The sequence below is a fragment of the Protobothrops mucrosquamatus genome, unplaced genomic scaffold (assembly GCF_001527695.2).
Source record: "Protobothrops mucrosquamatus isolate PMUCROS unplaced genomic scaffold, P.Mucros_1.0 scaffold2526, whole genome shotgun sequence".
NCBI classification, from domain to species: domain Eukaryota; kingdom Metazoa; phylum Chordata; class Lepidosauria; order Squamata; family Viperidae; genus Protobothrops; species Protobothrops mucrosquamatus.
In genome coordinates this window covers 16,703-37,487 of record NW_015388588.1, presented here as the reverse complement: position 1 = coordinate 37,487, position 20,785 = coordinate 16,703, and the positions used below count along the sequence as shown (strand labels likewise).

General features: G+C 34.3%; 1 protein-coding gene across 1 annotated transcript in view; it reads right to left on the bottom strand.

Annotated features, from left to right (window-relative positions):
* LOC107295838 (catenin delta-2) overlaps window positions 1-19,424 on the bottom strand; it is a 164,232-nt gene extending 144,808 nt beyond the window's left edge. Inside the window, exons 1-2 of the mRNA XM_015825172.1 lie at window positions 19,301-19,424; window positions 14,977-15,295 (exon numbers count right to left, since the gene is read on the bottom strand). Coding sequence (XP_015680658.1) covers window positions 14,977-15,295; window positions 19,301-19,424 — 443 coding nt within the window. The remainder of the gene's footprint in view (window positions 1-14,976; window positions 15,296-19,300) is intronic.
* Between the last annotated feature and the right edge of the window lie 1,361 nt (window positions 19,425-20,785).

The following is a 20,785-nucleotide window of genomic DNA, read 5'->3' as shown; positions in this document are numbered from 1 at the left end:
AAGGGACTGGAAAATCCACCAAATGACTGTACCTGCCTAGAGCCAAACTTGCAACGTCTGTCCTGGGCAAGATCAAGTCAAAGACTGGAGACCAACGGTCCAGGACGGGCGTGGCAACTTTGGCTGACTTGATCTGATTGGGCAGGAATACAGTCTACTACCCAATGGTGGAGTCTCCATCTCAGTGCTGGAGAACAACCAAGCTCAGAGAGCACCAAGGACCCCTCATTTCAACCCTCAGTTACAAATATTCTCCTTTATTGGTAAAGCAAAAGTCTTAAATTTATCATGAAAAAATATATCTATAATCTTATGATTTCAGAAATTCTATATTCCCAAGTGGAAAAAAAATCTAAAACATTTTTATGCAGCAACTAAAAAATAGTAAATGGAAAGTTCTCAATAAACTAGACCTGAGAAATATTAGTTTCCAAAATAGTAAAGTTTGATATGTTACTGTTTTCTATGCCCAGATTTGCTTGCTTCTCATCCAGAACCCCACTGTCTTGCATAGAAAAGATTATTGTTTGCATCGTGCATGTACACACACATACTAAAGCATATTTTCACCCTTTCATATGGGAACACAGACGTTCATTTTGATGCACTAAGGTCAATGTAACTCAACAGTCTTGCATGAAGATTTGTTATTTCTGTTGGGGTGGCAATTTTCAAATAATGCGTATGAATATGTGAAGCATTGAATGAATCAGAATAAATTGCTGGTCAGCTACTTTTAGCTAACTAGGTCATAGATTATGAGAAATGCCTTTCTAAGCAAGTCCACATGTCTTACATTAAAAAGATATTTGTCTGCTTATTCTAATAATGTAGGAGAGAGAAAAGGACCACTCATTTGCTTTCTGAGGGATAGAAACTGCATGCTCATTGCATGCATGCATTCTCATTGATGAATTCTGTAAGGCATAGATGGTGGTTAAGCATCCCTCAGCAGCATTGTACCATTGACTACAGAATTGTTCTGAGCCATCTACAAGAACTGCTAAGTGGGAAGCACTGTTCTGCTGAGTGGCCAAATCCAGTCAGTGAGAGTGCAGGGAAGAGACTGAATCTACAGGCATTCTAATATGGGATGCCCCAGGACTTGGTGGTTTCCCGTAATTTGTTTAATATCAATATGAAGTTACTGGGAGAGATATCATTAATGTATTGATGATATATCTCTGACCCAGACTGAATGAAAGAAGTTATTTATTTATTAAGTTTATTTGCCAGGGGGTTATGAGGAGACTCAAAACCAGATCATGTTACTAGCTGGATGCATTATAAATGAATATAAGGGCATGCCTTTTCACTGCAGTGATCCATAAAAATAGGAACACCTGGAAGTCAATTGTGTGGGGGAAAAATGGGGGAATGAATTTTATTAAAAAAAATACTCCCAAAATGTAATTTGCTCCATGAATATTAAAACTTAGATTGTAATATACAAAGTATGTAGTGTACCAGGGTAGAATTTGTCTTTAAGAATTGTTCTAAATGCAGTAAAGAATTTAAAGCAATTTGTGAATTAAAATGCCAAAGAGTAACAAATTCTGCTGTTATGTTTCAGGCATTTTATACGTATGATGCTTCATACATGTAGTTTTTGTAAAAAAAAATCTAGTTAAGACAATCATCTATTCCCTATCTGCAATCAGTCACACACACAGCTTGGGTTCTTGAGCTAAAAACCCATTTCCAAAAAGCTTTACAATTTCCTTTTGCTACCTAATAACAACGGCATAACCCTAGTGCCATATAAGAAGTAATTAAGCTCTGACATATATAATATCATATGCATTTTAGATTTTAACATCTACATAACAATAAATAAGAAATGAGTAAAAATAGATAAAATACTTATAGGAGGTAGTTAAACTTGACATGATGTGTCAAATCTTATGAATAAGAGGTTTATATATACACAGATATAAGACAAATATAAATCTTTCAGTATGAAAGTAATCCAAATTTATTGTCAGTCTTGTTTCAAACTTAAGCATGGTTTTGAAAATGTTGTAGTAATGAAGATGTCAGTGCATCTACACATAAGGACACCAAGTAAAATCTACTGAATGTAGTTATCAAAAAATATTTTTTTGTTTAAAAAACCTCTAGAGTGGAAAGCAAGTAGACTGATGAAGATGCCGATGTCAAACTGGTGGAAAGAAAATAATTCTGTTTAGGAAAATTCTAACAGTCTCAGTTCCAGAGATCTTTAATCAAAACACATATTCACAGTTATAATAAAAAGTGACAATCAGAAGTACCAGTAACTTACACAAATCTGCTTTTCACAATTCTGCAAATGAATGAAAAACTAGAGCTTTTACCCACAGGAAGCTGCATGAATTTTGAATGATGATGTAAGGTTAAACATAGGTATGCTGGAGGAGGCAAATGAAAATCTCTGTTCACACATAAATCTATAACCACAAGTAGTTCTATGAATGATTTGCACACCTGCTATTCAGGCTCCCTGTGAGCACTGCTAAAAATGAAAAAGAATACAATATTTTCTGCCTGACAAATCTTGTCAAGGGATTGTCCTACATGGAAAATGAATAACCTGGACTGCATGTAGGCTTCAACCCATATTGATAATAGTTTCATCTGAAAATTGCAAAAGTGAATATTCAAGGCATGATCAGGACCCCTTTTTTTATAAGGAATCCCAATCCCAAGCTGAGAGGTTTTAATGCTTTAGCTCTGTTCTTATCACTCAGTAAAAGCATATCATCATCTGTAGTTAATTTTGTTTTTCTGTACTTTGGAATTTTACAGACCATTTGTGAGTTTTATTATAAAACCCACTTACATTAAAAAATATGGGAAGGTACTGTCACCACAAATATATGGATGTGAATTCATTTAATGAAATTGAATAGGGCTTTGGTAATATTTGTTGGATTTAGGAGCATTTATTCTAAACAAATACTTAATGCAAAATTTCTATAATTTTCAGAATTCAGTACTTTAATCTGAATTTGGTCACCTCTTTATATGTTACATCAATACATTTATAAATTCTGTTGCTTAAATACTTGAACTTTTGAAATATTTGCTAAAATGTAAGCATTAAGGTGTTTTATTTTTTTCTTTCAGCTTTCAAACATAACAAGCCATAAACCAATTTTAGCTGACTTTTTAAGGCACTTTCTAGGTTGTCATTGAAAGATAACAAAAAAAAAAACAAAAAAAAAACCAGACACACATCTTAATGATGAGAATTCTTGCTTTGCTTTATGAAACCTATAGTACAATATAAGAATCATATTTTCCAAGCTATTCAATTTTAACTGTTCCATGATATTAATACTAATCAAAGAGAGAAGCAACCTAGAACTAAGGAGAAATTTCCTGACAGAACAATTAATCAGTGGAACAACCTGCCTCCAGAAGTGGTGAATGCTCCAACACTGGAAATTTTTAAGAAAAGACTGGACAACCATTTGTCTGAAATGGTATAGGTTCTCCTGCTTGAGCAGTGGGCTGAACTAGAAGACCTCTAAGGTCCCTTCCAGTTCTATTCTATTCTATTCTATTCTATTCTATTCTATTCTATTCTATTCTCATATGAAATGTCAAGTTTCAAGGCCTTTCATCATCTCATTCATCTTGTAACAAGTCAATTGTTGAATCTTCTTTTCTGGCCATCTTTATATACTATTACATTCTAAATTATAGAGAATTGCCTCCTTATTTAGCTATATTTTATCACCAATACTAATTCCGTCTTGCCTCCCGCTGTCCCCATCTTCTTCAACTATCAAAGGACTATCAAAGATTTTATATTTAGCTTCTACTTAAGGAATTACGCATGTGAAGTAGGGGAAGAAGTGAGAACAATTTTTGAGAGCAACAGGGAAAACATCAATGCACACTAACATTTTGATCTCAGTTTAAAACATGACTGCAGAGACTTGGCTACTAGTGTCACTATAATACTAATGTACTGCTGACTTGGGTTCATCATATGTAATGCTGTGACAATAAATGTAAATTCAGTTTACTTTATGCATGCCGTCAGACTGAATTTAACCCATTCTATATGGTACATTAGCATACCATCAGAAAAAAAGTTAGTTTGTTTCACTTGGCAACAGCAGAAGAGGAATTTGTAATGGTATATCATTACAAATTTGTAATTTGCAATGGTATTTCATTACCCCAACAGCCACCCCTGGTTGAGTCTGGGTAGGTGCATCTATTTATGCACACTTTCTCCTCCCCTCCGGCTAATGACGTTCTAGCCCATCCTATCTACTTTACAACACAGAGAACAGATTCTTTTCATTTTTATACAAGGCTTTTAAGGTGAAACGGAGAGCAATAGGAGGAAATTCCAACTGTGTGAACAGATTATTATTATTATTATTATTATTATTATTATTATTATTATTATTATTNGCTGTATAGTTAATTAAGATTCGAATTAAAATTATCCCTATTTAAAATTCTCCCTAGGCCAGACCCGCTTGTTGAAAAAGCCATGTCTTGAGGGCGCGGCGAAAAGATAGGAGGTCCGGAATCGTCCGGATCTCGGGGGGTAGTTCGTTCCAGAGGGTGGGGGCACCCACAGAGAAGGCCCTCCCCCTGGGGGTCGCCATTTATAGATCTAACTCCATATTATAATTTTTCTGAATATTCCCTGAATATCAATTATTTGCAAATTCATGTAAGCAGTGAGACACAAGGATGACCTTGAGTTTATTATCTAAAGTTTATCTATCTATCTATCTATCTATCTATCTATCTATCTATCTATCTATCTATCTATCTATCTATCTAAAAAACTCCAAAACACTGTGATGTGGATGAGAATGTACACCCAGAATATGATCTGACAAAATATGGAGGCCATATATGCCACAGTCTTGCTACCGTAGATTATGATGAATAAGACTTCTCTGAACAGTAACGTAACACAGCACAAAAACACATTTTACATGCCCAGGAATAATTTTGGTAGAACAACAATAAAAAGGCTTCAAAGAATAGCACAAATACATGAATGAAGTACAGAATCTTTAGCACTTGAAAAAGATCCAGCATGCATCAAACTATACTGACAGTAAGTTCAGATTCCTAAACTAATATATTAAAGTTCTTTCTTTGCAAAACATTTCAGTCTGTTGACAATCAGATCCAGTTAGTGGTAAAATTCTTCCCTATTGTGAATTCCAGTGATTCTAGAGATGTGACTCTATCAGATAGATAGAGCAAATACAATTGCCAATATTGAACTTCACATAAGTTACATAATATTTATTTTCCCACATGTCAATCAAATCGTGAGGTATTCATAAAGAAATAAATGACACTGATTTCAGTAGTAAATACTGGAATTCTAGAAATCTAAAGTGGAGAAGTCTAATCCTGAAATAGAATAAAAATTTTTTTTTACTTTTATACTTTATAAACAGTAGCCAACTGTTATGATTGCAGGGTTGTCATATTTTATAATCAGTAATTTTTGATTCATTCAATCTATTTTGAAGAAATGACTTTTCTAGGTATGTTTTCTCATATTGTGTAATACATGGAACAGATCTCATATACATTTGTTTCTCTTGATTTGAGATTTAGAAAAAGCTACCACATTTTTTATGAGAACTTCTATTGAAATATTTGTGATTCAACATAACCTGAAATAGGATGAAATAGAAATCTATAAACTATATTCCCTTTTCCAAAGTGTGAAATTATGCAACCACAATTAGTCATAAAACCACGCAATGTGCCAGACACATGGTATTAAATGGCATTGGTTAAAAGTGAATCTTCCATAAACATGTTTGTTTTTAACACTATTTGTATTAATAATTTAACACTATTTTTTATTTTAAATCTTTGTCCAGAAATAAACAAATACTTAAAATACTTTATTAGATATTTGGGGGAATTGTAACTCATAATATATTTTGCCAAGTTGACATTAAATCCAAAAATTATATTAGGCAAAAAAATCTAAATGTTTAGATGTAGAAATTTAGAAAATGTAAAAATTGTATACAAAGGATTTGATAAACAAAATAAAAACAAAGAGGGCTGGAGGCTAAAACATATAAAGAACGGTTGCTGGAATTGGGTAAGTCTAGTTTAATGAAAAGGACTAGGGGTAACATGATAGCAGTGTTCCAATATCTCAGGGGTTGCCACAAAGAAGAGGGAGTCAAGCAATGGATGGAAACTAATCAAGGTGACAATCAACCTAGAACTAAGGAGAAATTTCCTGACAGTTAGAACAATTAATCAGTGGAACATCTTGCTTCCAGAAGTTGTGAACACTCCAACACTGGAATTTTTTAAGAAGAGATTGGACAACCATTTGTCTCAAATGGTATAGGGTTTCCTGCCTGAGCAGGGGGTTGGGACTAGAAGACTTCTCTTGCAACTCTGTTGTTCTGTTCTGTTCTGTTCTGTACTTATGAGAAAAAAACAATTCTGATTAAAAATGTGTTTTTTGTTTCTGCCAGATTTTTTCTTTATCCTCAGCAAAACATCTGTTGTTTTGTAATTCTTCCCTTCTCAATAAAACTTTCTTAATTAACAATTAATGAACAGAACATTATTATAATTATTTCCATACTTTTATAAGCAGCTAGTAAAGCAAGCATTTAATGAAATTAGGTTTATAGATGACTTTTGGGGACTTTAAGTTATATCAGGTTCAAAGCTGAGTGTATATACTGTATCTATTGCCTGATTAGTCCACATTTGTTGAATACAGAGCATCATCATCATCATCATCATCATCATCATCATCATCATCATCATAAAGTTGGAAGGGATCTTGGAGGTCATCTAGTCCAACCCCCTGCTCGGGCAGGAAACCCTATACCATTTCGGACAAAGGTCCTTTGTTGAGTTGCTAGTAGTTTCATTTAAGAGTCCCAGGAAAGTAGTTATAAGGAGGAAGAATTCAAGGAGCCTGATGCTATAAGTCATCTGGACTAAATAATAAATAATCAAATTTATATAAAACTGATTTTGAATCTAGATCCGTTGATCTACAACATAAAACCATTACATGCTAGATTTCTTTAATGCAAAATTTTAGAATCTATATTGGAATAAATGGTATTTTAAAAGCTGCAATGATGAACTGCAGTGAGAAAAAGCATGGAAATAAGGATGAGATGTATATTACCTAAGGGGAGAATATTTGACCAACATTTGAGAACACTTAAAAAACAAAACAAAATGTTGCAAGATGCAAATATAATGCATGAATCTTAATAGGACACTTTTGTGCATCTATCCTTATTTATGCAAGACTTCTCTTTCAACTTTTTAAAATAAAAAGACGGAGGACAAATGAAGGGCCCAAGTGGTATAGTTGTTAAAGTGCTGGAATAAGAGCAGGAGGTTTCAGGTAACTAGTCCTCTTTTAGGCATGGAAGTTAGCTGGGTAACTGTGGTCCACCACTCCTACTCAGCAGTAAACAGCAACAAACTGCAGCAATCTGGCTGAAAAACAGAATCCCTTGTCGCACAATGCATTGATAAATTTCATTTTAAGAACAATGTGAGAAAGAACAAATGGACTCTCCGATTAAGTGAGACAAATATAAAGAAAAAGAAGAAAATAAAAGCTGTTTTTACATTTTATACCTTCTTCTATTTCAGGCTGACTGTTAAGCTCTACCCTTTTTTAATCCTGGTAATATTCAACTATTTGTTAAATTACTTTCAGAAAAGAAGCATAAATGGGGATTCATTGTTTTCAAATAATGGATCTACAAATAGAATTATTACACAGATAAAATCTCTAGTGAATTTTTAATTTTTTTATAAAATAAAATAAAAATGCAAAAACCAATGAATAATACAGGTAGACCTTGACTTACAACAGTTCATTTAGTGACCGTTCAAAGTTGCAAGGGCACTGAAAAAAATGATTTATGACCATTTTTCACACTTACAACCATTGCAGCATGTGATCAAAATTCAGATGTGTGGCAACTGGTTCATACTTAGGACTGTTGCTGTGTCCCAAGGCCACGTGATCACCTTTTGCAACCTTTTCACAAGCAAAGTCAATGGGGAAGCCAGATTCAGTTAACAATCGTGCTATTAATTTAACAACTGCAATTATTCACTTAACAGCTGTGGCAAGAAAGGTCATAAAATGGAGCAAAACGCAAATGTCTCACTTAACAACAGAAACTTTGGGCTCAATTGTGGTCGTTTCATACAGAAGATTCCCCCCCCCCCATATTTTGCATATGCTGCCTTGAATGACTATTACTACTTTAACTATAAGGGAACAAATAATCAGGAAATGATTCTTGAATCAGCATTTTATTTTCTTGGCATTTTAACCTGTAAATAACTTTGAATGCAATCCTGAACCAGTGGTTAAAATTATGATAATATAAGAACATCAGACTCATTCATCATACACAACAAACCCACTTTCCCTCCAGCTTTTAAAATTGGAGAATTCATTGTTAAGATTTTAATGATTTACTGTCTTTTGGTTTTCTTGCCCAAGATACTCAGTGGGCTTCCCTGGCTGAGGATGGACTAACCAGTCCAGTCCATCATCTTAACTGCTACATCACACTGGCTTTTTCATTTGACAAGGTGGTTTGGGTGTTTCATGATGATGGCTCATGTGTGTGGCTTCGTTTCAAGCGGGGGGGGGAGGGAAGGGGGGGGAAAGCACACTGAATATAATCCGAATATAATTCCTGTCTGGACTATATTCAGGGTGCCAAATATATTAAATATATATTAAATATATTAAAAATGAGACCACACAGATTAGATTCACTCAATATATTAAGAAATAATTTATGTAAATGTGATGTTCTGAATATGCCACAATTGTCTGTGTACCTACTACACAGGAAAACAAAAGTTAAATATCAAGCTAAACAAAGTAGTCAGTGTGTTTAGCACTGCAGAATTCCAGAGTCCCTTTTGCCATGAAGATGGAAAGATAATATGAAAATATTATAAAAAAAATAAATTGGCTAAAGTAATTACAGCCAAGGACATAATAACAGTATGAGTCCAATACAGTTAACATTTGTATGCTGTCCACTTTCAGTTTGAAGGTCTTGTTCAAGTCTCAAAGAGTTGTATTGTTTCCCCTTCCAGCTTCTTTCATCATCATAAATTTGTGGTGCTACCTACTCAGTGCTTTTGGTTAGCATAAACAACTTCTTATGCCAGCAGAATATTGCATATTTATAGAGGTGGCATCTTACTACAAATGGTAGGATCATGGCATAATTTTTTAAACAATTAAATTGATGAATATGTATTATATATGTGGAAACATTGTAAAATTTATATAACAAAGTACATAAGATGTATCTGAAATAAGAAAAAATTGGCATGCAGCTGTTAATTGCAGTGTTCTCCCCACTTGTGTTATTTTGCCTCATTCTGTCAGATCTGTCAGTCCTTGAAGAATGTGTTTGTATATGTTTAGGTATGTGTGTGCATGTGTGTTATCAATATAAATGAATTCACTGAAAGCCACTTTATTAATGATTAAGGACTGTAATCTACCATACTGTCCCTATACAGTTTGATATAGAGAATTATTTTTAACTTCCCAGTCTAGGGCTGAGAGTCAATCACTGGCCCAATTCAACCAACTGGAATTCATCTAGACTAGAACCTGAATCCTCCCACTCCTATTTCGGCACCTTCTTCTTATCCACCACAGCACACGCACGCACATACACATCAATCTATCTGCATGAGTATGGCACAAAGACACAAAGGTGGCACAAGATAACAGAATCTTACAGTGAATTTTGGTTTGGCTTTATGTGAATCTGTACCATTTGAATGCAGACAAAAGAAATGCTTGTAAAGCTGCACAATACTGGAATTTGTGCTGTGGTTGATCTTTTATTCTGTGTTGCATGAAAACAAATCCTAACAAATAAGTCAGATTTACTGTAAGAACTCTTCCAGGGGAAAAAAAATCAATTTATCTTAAATCTATACTCTGCCCTCCATATTTTACTCTCACAGTATTTTCACAATAAGATTTGTAAGAAGATTCTAATTAGTACTTTTCATTATCAGTTGGTTTTCCTGATGAAAAAATGAATGAAAAGAGCATAGTGTTCTTCCTAGATAGTGAGGCAAATATGAATGTCAATGGTCCACAAAGAATATGGGATATTAAGCATTGTTCCCCTTGAAAAGAGAACAAAGCAAGGGATACAAGAAGGCCTATTGATATAGAGTCTTTGAAGACACTAAGCCAGTAACTTTCCTTCTCCGCATGATAGGAAATTAAACTCAGCAGAGGGAATGAAATGGAACTTTCAAAGCAAGAGCCAGAGGAGGAAAGCCTCTGAATATTAACAGGAACATTTCCATTAGTCAGAAACAAGGCCTGTGGTGCATTCCCATAACAACTATATTGTAAAACTCTCTATAGGAAATACCAAAACTGCAGTAAGGTTTACTGCCATATAATAGTTGAATAAAGCCTAAATATACTTTGCATTTAATTTTTTTATTTTAATTTTTCACCATCTAGTATTCCTGTAAAGTGAAGCAATTATAATAAACTGATGTCAAATTGAGGCCCATTGATTATGTTGTGTTTTGAAGTATTAGTATAGTACGGCTACTATATCTGCAAAATCACTATGTCTGCAAAAGTTTGAAAGACTATTAGATGAAAGCAAAGAATACAGAAAACTGTAACTCCTTGCTGCCTTCCAATGGTTGTTCTAATATTTGCAGTCCAAATATTGGTAGTCCTTTTATCATATCATCCAAACACAGGCCATAGCTTAAAGTTGGCATACTGTTTCTGAGCGGCAAAAGCCATTAGATATAAGTAACTGGTTATTAACTAGTTGTTTTAAGATAACATTATTAACCACAGATTAGCATGTTGTACAAATCCAGAAAATTGATCAAGGCCAACAGATTGGAACTGCAAAAATCTGGAACATTGCTAGATGGTGTTAAAGAGATACAGAACATGGTAATTTTCTCCTGCCATCTAATGATTGTCTTCATTTCTGCAATCCAGGTCTGATAGCTCTAATAGCTAACAATTAGTATTGTTATATAATGTTAAACCTTCAGGAAAACGGGGTGAAAGAGTAACCACAAACTCAAATCACTTCTGCAACTGTTGTTCTTACTTTGTTTTTGACCTTTGCAGGAACTAAGACACAGTGAGGAAATCATTTGCCTTTCCTCATTTGTTTGGCGACTCCAACTATGATCAGGCTAGCTTGACAACATTGTTATAACTACTACATCAATTATGTCCTGTGCTAACCACATTGGGCTATGAGTGAGCAACATCCAGCAAAGACTGTAATCAATTGGATACCACCAGATGGTTGGAGGAAAAAGAGAAAAAGAGGAAGGCCAAAGAAAACCTGGTGCCACACATTTCAGGAAGACCTGAAAAACATCAGTCTTAAATGGAAGGATGAGGAGACTGTAGCTGCAGATCGAGAACTGTAGAGTACGCTTGTAACCCAATTATTACCTCAGCAAAACTAAATTCTTGGGAAATGTTTCTCTGACTAGCCAATGCAAAGATCACTGGGTTACCAAGAAAAACTAGCATTCAAGTGATTGATTATGGTTTGCTATGTTGCCTGGAACACATTTAAACCTTTCAATTGTAACTAATGTTAACCTGGCTCGATGACTTATGTGAATATATCTACTCTTTCAGATATTTTCTCATTCATGCTCTTTTTCGTGTATGCCCAACAATTGGGAACATCTCTGCAGAATTCCATTGGGCATTGCCATAATCCCCTTCTCAATAAATTGAGTCTTTCAAACACAAACTCTATAAGTTATATTTTTGGTAAATTCCTAATCTTGTCTTTACAGAATATATGTACTGTATGTGTTTATGTGACAGGTTTGTGCAGTGTTTCAATTCTGATCCAGAAAGGCACCTAAACATAGCTCCTTCTTGCACTTTTTAAAGCAACCACACCTTTTCTTGGGATTAAATGCAATCCTGGGGAAAGAAATAGCTATTTTAAAGATTTGCAGACAAGTGCTTGACTTCTGCTCCCATGTGCTCTGAATCATCTTTGTGTAATCGAAATGAAAGTACTGTCCAACTCTAATACATGTTCACAGACACATATTCCAAATCCCTGGCTTTAAGCATTTGAAGCACAATTATAATTTGCGAGAACTAGAAAGTCTAACTTGCACTTTAATAGGAAACTGTCAGGGCAGTGATAGGCACTGGTGTGGGAAAGGAATTCTGTGGTCAATGGTTTCATTAAAAAATAATAATAAATGTTGCACAGTGCCGGAAACAGTGTTACATCTTGTCTAAAGCGGAGTTCCTAATTTTTCAACTTTTTCTAACAAAGATTTCTAGGAACTTATCAGAATTCCCACCGCAATGCAGATACATAGGAGGTTCAGAAATTGTTATTGCAAAACAATTAGAAAACAAAACCTTGGATTTCAAATAGACCCATAAAACATAACTTGGGAAATAACTGGGAAATATGAGAAAGAAAGGCAAGTGGCCAAAAATTGAGCAATTACATAGAGGCAAACGTTTAGGCATAGTTAAAGGTTTTGAAACAATAGAAAATACCTATAGCTCAGGTTTTAGATTTTGACAGTGGTTTGCTCTCCAAGCTAGTTTCAATTTATTTTCTGAATGTTTTGTTACCAGACTAGGTAACATCAGCAGCAGGATTTTCTTGTCCTATTTTCCTTTAGGGAAAGAAAATCCTGCTGCTGATGTTACCTAGTCTGATACTGAAACGTTCAGAAAATAAATTGAAACAAGCTTGGAGAGCAAACCACTGCCAAAATAGTTAAAGGTTTTCCAGAGCAGAAGAGTTGGATTTTCATTTTTCAGAACTTTTTTTAACACTTACTCTGTAGTTCTTGGATGCTGCTTAAGTGGCAGACATTCACAACAGTTTAGGCCAGACACAGAATACTCATCCTAAGATAAAGGTGTTTTTTTTATCACATACTCTGAGAGTCAGTTACTTCCTCCCGCTGGAGAGACCAAGAAACTAAAACGAGCCTGGAGTAAAAAGCATGTTCTAAATTCATTTTCCACTGCCTTGGATTAAAACTTATATCCACCCCCCCAAAAAAAAACCCTAGTAACTCCAAGTAAGTAAAGCAGAGGGAACTTTGCTTCAGAAACTGCTATAGGTAATGTGTCTAGCCAGGAACTGTGCTGTTATTTCTCAGTATAAGCTAGTGAAGTGTGTCTAATCTCAGTCTGTATTCATACCATAGTTTGAGTAGGAAGACATTATTTAGATTTTTTTTTTATCTGAAATCATTTGATTCCCACTTCAATCTTTTTATGACTGGTAGAAAACCAGCATCATCGTATGGTCTTTATTTCCTTTTGATCTTTTCTTCTTTAATTTGTCAGCTGTTGTTTTCCTGCGATCTAACAGCTCTGTAATTCACCTCCTCCAACACTGCAGAGTTTGCCTTTTAATATCAAAACCTTTTGATTATTTTTTTTTTGCAGTTTACACTTCCCATTTGAATAAAGTTTGACAAAATTTATCTCCTGTGAGATTGGTCTGTCTTCCCAATGCATGAGGAACAGATGAATTCTCTATCCACGTGCTTATACATCACACCAGATAAGGCCCCTTGGAATATAGGTAATGATGGCAGGGAACTATCAAGCCACTACTGCAAAGCAGGAGGCAGTTCAGATGCGGAAAATCCCCAGAATTTTTGGAAGAGGTTCTGTAGCTTTCCATCCTAATGGCCCATCTATCGGCTACATTTGTGCACATGGATTGCCCTTTGATTCAAATTTGAAATTATAATGCAACAGGGAGCCATCCAGCAAATGAGGCATTCTGTAATTCTAAAAATGTTTTCACACAGAAACATGCTAAACAGTGGTATGTTAAGCAATGACAGCCGTATATTTTTCAAAAGAAACATTTAAAATCTAACCACTTTTGTGACACAATGACTTCTAAATTTTATCGCATATATGTTTTAGAACAAAAATGTCCTAGCAAAGAGACCATGTAAAACTTTCATTAGTTAGACTGAGCAACTTTCAAATACTGTCCCCCTCTAACCACATGTGTAAAAACAAACAAGAGCCCTTTATTATACATGGTTTTTAAATAGTTTAATCGTTCGTTAAAAAAACCAGGTACTTATCTGAGCAAGTATTTCTATATGTTTTATAGATGTTATCTTATTCATACTTACAAAATAATTGACTAAAATATTTTAATTGTTAGGAAAAAATGAAATAGAAAGCAGTTAAAGAAAATATAACAGAAACAAGAAAAAAACCCAAAGAATTCATTAAGTATAAAATGATTTTTAAAAACAGGCAAAAGCCTAACAGGCTTAAAACTCCCAGCCTAATATAGAGTCTGGATACACTTTGCATTTGTGTCTGTCCTGTTTAAATGCCATAAAAATCACAGTACTTGGCAACGGAAGTCTTGTAAAAATTAGTTGCATATTTTAATTAAGTTTGTTTGTGTATTTTAGTAACTCCTGCTTGATTCCATTTTATATTGAAATCAAAATTCATATGAAAATATTCTTGGAAACATTTAATACCAGCTTCCTAGCTTAGGAAATCGAGTGGCATTTTAAAAATACTTTACCAAAAACAATCTTTACTAACAGGAAAGTAATTAAAAACACTAATATATATATCAATTACATACAAGACATTTGTAGAGGAAGTTTCATGAAAACAGAACAGAAGGACACTATAATATGCATTTATGTGTGCCATTTTCTTATTTTTGTTGTTTAAAATGCAAATAGATTTAAAAAAGCTAATAAAACTCCATTTTTGTAATAGTCTTGCTGGCCAATTGGTTCAGTTTATGAAATAGAACTACATTAAAAATATGGAATTGGGTTATTTGTTTATGCAATAATCTATCACCTTGACACCCATGGTTGCAGCTATAAATCTCTTTATGAATTAATAATAGAAAAAATAAAAGTTTCACCCACCTGGGATCTTTCTGAATGCTATCAATAGAAGGTGACCTAGCCAAGGTTCCCTCAGGTGGGATGGCTGGTCCAGATTTGCTGTATGGTGATTCAACAGAAGGACAATACTGCAGCTGTCGGTAGGGATCTGCGTAATTGGAGGCAGGGGCGGCAGCATAGCTGGCCCTCTGGAAGGTCGCTGATGCATTCTGTGTGGCGAGTTGACTGCCTGTGCGCTGTAAGGGTACGGAGTCGACACCAGGGGAAGATGGGGCTACGACAGGAAAGTAGGGACAAAGTAAAAAATTGAGGACCTGTTCACAGAAATGGTTAACCAGGTCTAGGCAGAGGAAAAAAATACACACATATAAACAGGGGTTTGAAAAAAATGAGAAAAAAAGAACATTATAATCCCTGGAAACATAATGAGATATAAGTCATTTCTATATGAAAAAACACTAGTCATCAATAAGCATAAAAATGAGAACTAAACCCTCTGATACTGATGTTCCCTTTGTATTCAATTTGGAATTTTCTTGGGAAAAAAACATTAAAGAATGTTGCCTATTAAATGTGGGCCTGCTCTAAAATACTTTAAACAATTAATATCCAATCATCTCCAGTCTGCATAATAATATTACCCAAGAGTAATAATGACAATGAATATGAATTTCATTTGTAAATTTCAATAAAAAAAACCTTTGTACATTCCATAACCATAATTAGAATTAAATCTGCATGTAGAAGAAATGAAGTATGATTCATTTTGGATATTAACAGCATCAATGTAAGTAATTTTAAGTTATTCAAATAGTGCCTGACTTCTAAATAAAGATACTCCGGGTAAACAGTAAGCTATTAGAACAGTATGTTATTAGAAACCAATTCATAGAGCTACTTGATGAGTTTTTCAATGCCAGCCTTGTTCTACTTTGTCATTATAAATTAATCCGAATCAACATGGATCAATCTGCCAATGCAGATGCTGCTACTGATTTTCCTTAAAATCAGAAGCACTTTATCATAAGTATAATTAATCTGTTATAAAATAGTGGACATTGAATGAAAGAAGCATTCCAGTTATTAGCTGGTTTATTATGGGATCATTAAATAAGCTTATATTCATTTTTTACTGTTTTCTTTAGACTTAGTTTTTAAATTAGACAAAAGCAATATTAACCAGGTCACAAACTTGTTCACATTTACCTTGAAATTAATTGTGTTGAATGCTACAAATAGTATTTTCAGTTTATATGTGCAGACTTGTGCTAAAATACAATTTTCTTCACTGTCTATATTATTTATTATATATTATCCTGTAGCTTTCTTCTCTTTGAAGGCCAATTTACGCCCAATCACAAATAAAATGGAAGGAAAGAGGAAAGAGAATATCATTTCTCTTAGTTCTCAAAAATGTCTGACTAAATTCTGTAGATGTTTTCCAGTTTCCCTCTTCTTACAATGTTATCAATTTCAACTAAGAACTTTGATAAAGCATCCAGATCTGGGAATTCAAATTTAGGATAGGTAAAGAAAATAATGAAATAATTTCTATATTCTAGTTTAATTATTTAGCAAGTTTCAGATCCAGCCAAACTTCTATTTTTATCTTTAATTAACATTCATTCCAGGTTATGTATCCAAGGTAACATTAATGGATTTTTTTTCTTATACGATTACAGAGAGAATACTTGTATTACTTGATGACTCTGACATCTGTAAAAATTTAGGGAAAAACTTCCATCACATTAATGACAAATATTTGATCACTAGAAATAAATTAGGACCAATGACAAAAATAATATGCAAAATGACTTTTCTGTCAATGTTCACAGAGTTTGGGAATATAATTAATCACTGTTTAATTGTTATACTAAACTTTTACAACCTGAAAATAAACACTTAGGAGATATTCTAGAAATTGCTTTACCTATCCTTCTTACCACATGAATTACACATTCATTATACAGTTGTAATAGATTGATGTGGGTTTTCACCAAGTGCTGTAATGCTATAATCTAGAATGAGCTTACATTTGGATCTTAAATGTTCCATTATAACTTCCGAAAATTTCATAGATAAATTAGGAAACAAACACTTCCACCGTATGCTTCATTTTAAAAGAAAGACAAATGCAATCTGAGTTGGGAAGTCAGCATTTCTTTTTATATATGTTTGTGTATAGTTTTCATTGATGTATATGGTGCAGCAAGCTGGACTACAAAATGTAATTGTTAATTATGGCAATGGTAATGATGGTGCAATATTGAAAATTCTTTAGTTAGTAGACATTTAAAAATAATGGGATGATCAAGTTATATTAGCCCACATGCATGAAAACAGATGTATCGGCCTTAACATATATCAAGATAAAATTTGAGTTATTAGTTGCTTCACAAACATTTTAATAACATATTTCTCATCTAGATTGGTAGAGTAACAAAGAAATATTACTCATATATAACCTGCAAATATCTATACTCTAATGTTATTCCACATGCATGCTGAAAATCATTAGGTCATAAATTAAACATAAACACAGAGAAAAAAAATCTTATGAGTACTAAAAATGTTCTCTGCTCAAAACATGTAAAAATACTTGAAGAGGTTCAGGAAGAATGAAAAGAGGCAAAATTATGCCTTAAGTAAGACTTAATTAAAATTAAATACTTAAGAGTTTATAGCAGCCTTCCCCTGTGTCAGGGGTAGGCAACCTTGGCTCTTTTATGACTCGTGGACTTCAACTCCCAGAATTCTGGGAGTTGAAGTCCACGAGTCATAAAAGAGCCAAGGTTGCCTACCTCTGTCCTATGTGATGTAACTGATTCTTTAGAACTGACGGAGAAAGAGTTGCCAGTTACTATTCTAGCACAAATATATTTGTTTAAAATAAAGATCGGCTTTCCTTTTTATTACAGCGTCATTCTATGTATCATAGTGACTAACACTTTTTTAAGAAAAAAAAACCTTATAAAAGATCAGGTAACATATGTTTTAAAAGTCATATAATTTTAAAAAGAAGAAAAAAATATTCAAGGATTGGTCATTCCAAAAACATACTTAAATACTGGATTCTAAAAAGCAATAATAAGGCACGGTGATCTAAACTGACCTCATATTATGCACATGAAAGGAAAAGAGGGGGAGAATAAAGAAGAGGGAGGGAGAATCCTTCAAACGAGAATTCCGAATAAGAGAGGCTCCAGGGGTGGCTTCATGATGGAAGAAAGGGAAGGTATAAACGAACAAAACAAAATACAGACGTACCACACACTGAGTCTAGAATAGGATTGAAATTACAGCTGTCAGATACACAAAGTGCAATTAAAAAAATAACTTCTTAATGATGAAATACTTTTTTGGCACAGTTTCCTTTGACGGTTATATTCTTTTGTGGTTATATTCTTTGATTTCATTCACCACTGAGTTCTTCAGAAGTGAAGAATGTATCTAGAAAGTTACACATTATTAATGGAGCATATGTTGCAAAGTGAGCAGGGACAAGAGTGTGCTGGTAACGTCAGTACCACTGGAACTATTCTTTATATTTCTATGTAGAGTCAGTGTGTATGCTTTTACCCACACTATACCACCATTACTGTTGTTGTTGTTATGTAAGTCTCCTTTGAATTAAACTCAATTTCAACTTTTAAAAAAGATTTTTATCCCATTTTTTTCATATTCTACTTAAAATAGTAAAAATACCAGTACTCTTTCCTCCTTCTATTTTCCCCAAGCAAATCTCTGAGGTGAGCACCCGACTCTCACTCACTGACCGGGTTTCAGTGGGTCGACCGAAAGTAGAGATACTATCCTGATCTTGAATGTAGGACCAACATGCATCATAAGAACCGTTATTACACCTATATCAAATAATTTCTAAAAAAGGTCCTATAAAAAAGTTGATAGATTAGACTCAAGGGTCAGATTGGAATTCATAAAAGACCATAAGAACCATCCAAGTCAAAATTATGTCTAAATATACTGTTAGTAATATATTGTTTAAGCCTTGTATTTTATATTTTGTGAACTCTTTCAGAGATAACTGCATAGGAAGCAGTAATAAACATGCTAAATGAATAAAATAAATAAACTAGTTAAAAATAAGTACTAGATTGGGGTTCCTATGATCAGACTTAGAGAATGTATTTAAAGTTGCTTCCTAGTCTAATTCTTCTTTGGTTTCTCAGATCCCTTATCCTGTCACATATGTAACTTAGATTTACAGTATTTATTTTTTAAAGTTGAGCATTTACAGACAGTATATATTTACCTGAAAATGGATGAACCCTTCTCCCCTCATGTAGAGGTTTTATCTCTGCCACCGAGAACCTCTTCTACCCACCAAGGCTTTCTTGAATATCAGTTTCTACAGTTGGTGGAACACTCCCACATAGAGATTCTCCATAGTGGACATTCTGTTTGTACACATGGACCACAAGAGACTGTACAGTGACTGAATAGGACATGAAGTCCTAAGCATATTCACCTGAACTCAATGGTACTCAAGACAGAATATGTCTGCATTTCCTTATATTGAAAGCCCAGCTCAATGAATTCACATTTCTCACATCCAAACTAAATGAAAAACAAAATAAAACCAAGCTAAACAGATGCATTCTCCCCTATAATTAACTATGCATATTTACCTTAAGTAAAAACTACTGACTACAGGACTATAGGCATACCTCATTTTATTGTTCTTTGCTTTATTGTGCTTCACGGATATTACATTTTTTTTTTACAAATTGAAGATTTGTGACAACCCTGCATTGAGTTAGTCTATCAGCACCTGTCAATCACCAGTACACCCTAGCCAACCAAACCTCACCAGCAAGTTTTCCAAGCCACTCCCTCATCTTTCCTTCAAGGATTTCAAATGTCAGACTTGGTTCCAAAGCAGCCAATTTTGTGTTGCCCTTCAGGTCTTGCTGCCTGTCAACCGGATGCAAGAGCCAGAGAATTTCTGGGAAGTGTAGTTGGAAATCATGATTATGTGACCATGGCTAACTGTAGTGACACTGCTGCAGCCACAACTTCATGAATATACAGTAACTGGTATGATGATCCTTAAAATTTCAATTACATGAGAATAATGGATCCCAGATTTTGGGATCTGGTATCTAATCTGAGCATTCTAGGGAGAAAGCATACTATGTGAACTCTTGGATGAGTTGATATCACTCATTATTTATGGAAAAGGAATTCCAACTAACTTGGATATGGACAGTTTGTTTATTAAATTTACAAGCTTCCTGGTTTACATTTTAAAAATAAGAACAGCAAAATGAAAGAGCAAAATCATGAAAGTCCAAAAGGAACGAAAAAAGCAGGCCAAAGCAGCTCAGCAACATCTTACTGCAAATTATTGTCTCTGGAAGCAAAACCAAAATTTTAAAGACATCATCAGGGTGGGAGTGACATGGATCTCTGTGGGGGATCTGATTCCAGGTACTACAAAAGAGGAATCCTTCTCGAACCTGGCATAATTTAATTGATGGAACTTTGAACTTACTCACTGCCTGATCTGATTGCATGGCAGAAACTACTGACATAAGTGGTCCCTTAAGTAATCAGGGCCTATGCCATGAAAGCCTTTATAGATTAGAAACAGCACTGTGAACTGCAACTAGCCAACTAGCAATGACTGTGGCTCACAAAGTAATAGTTATATCACTGCCTGGGCCAGAGTATTCTTGGACTAGCTGTGATTTCAGAGTGGTTTTCAAGGGCAGCCCCACATAGAACACACTGCAGTAGTTCAATCGTGAAGTGACTAGCATATGATTGTTGGAAATTTTATTTCCTGCCAACTAATATTTAAAACCTG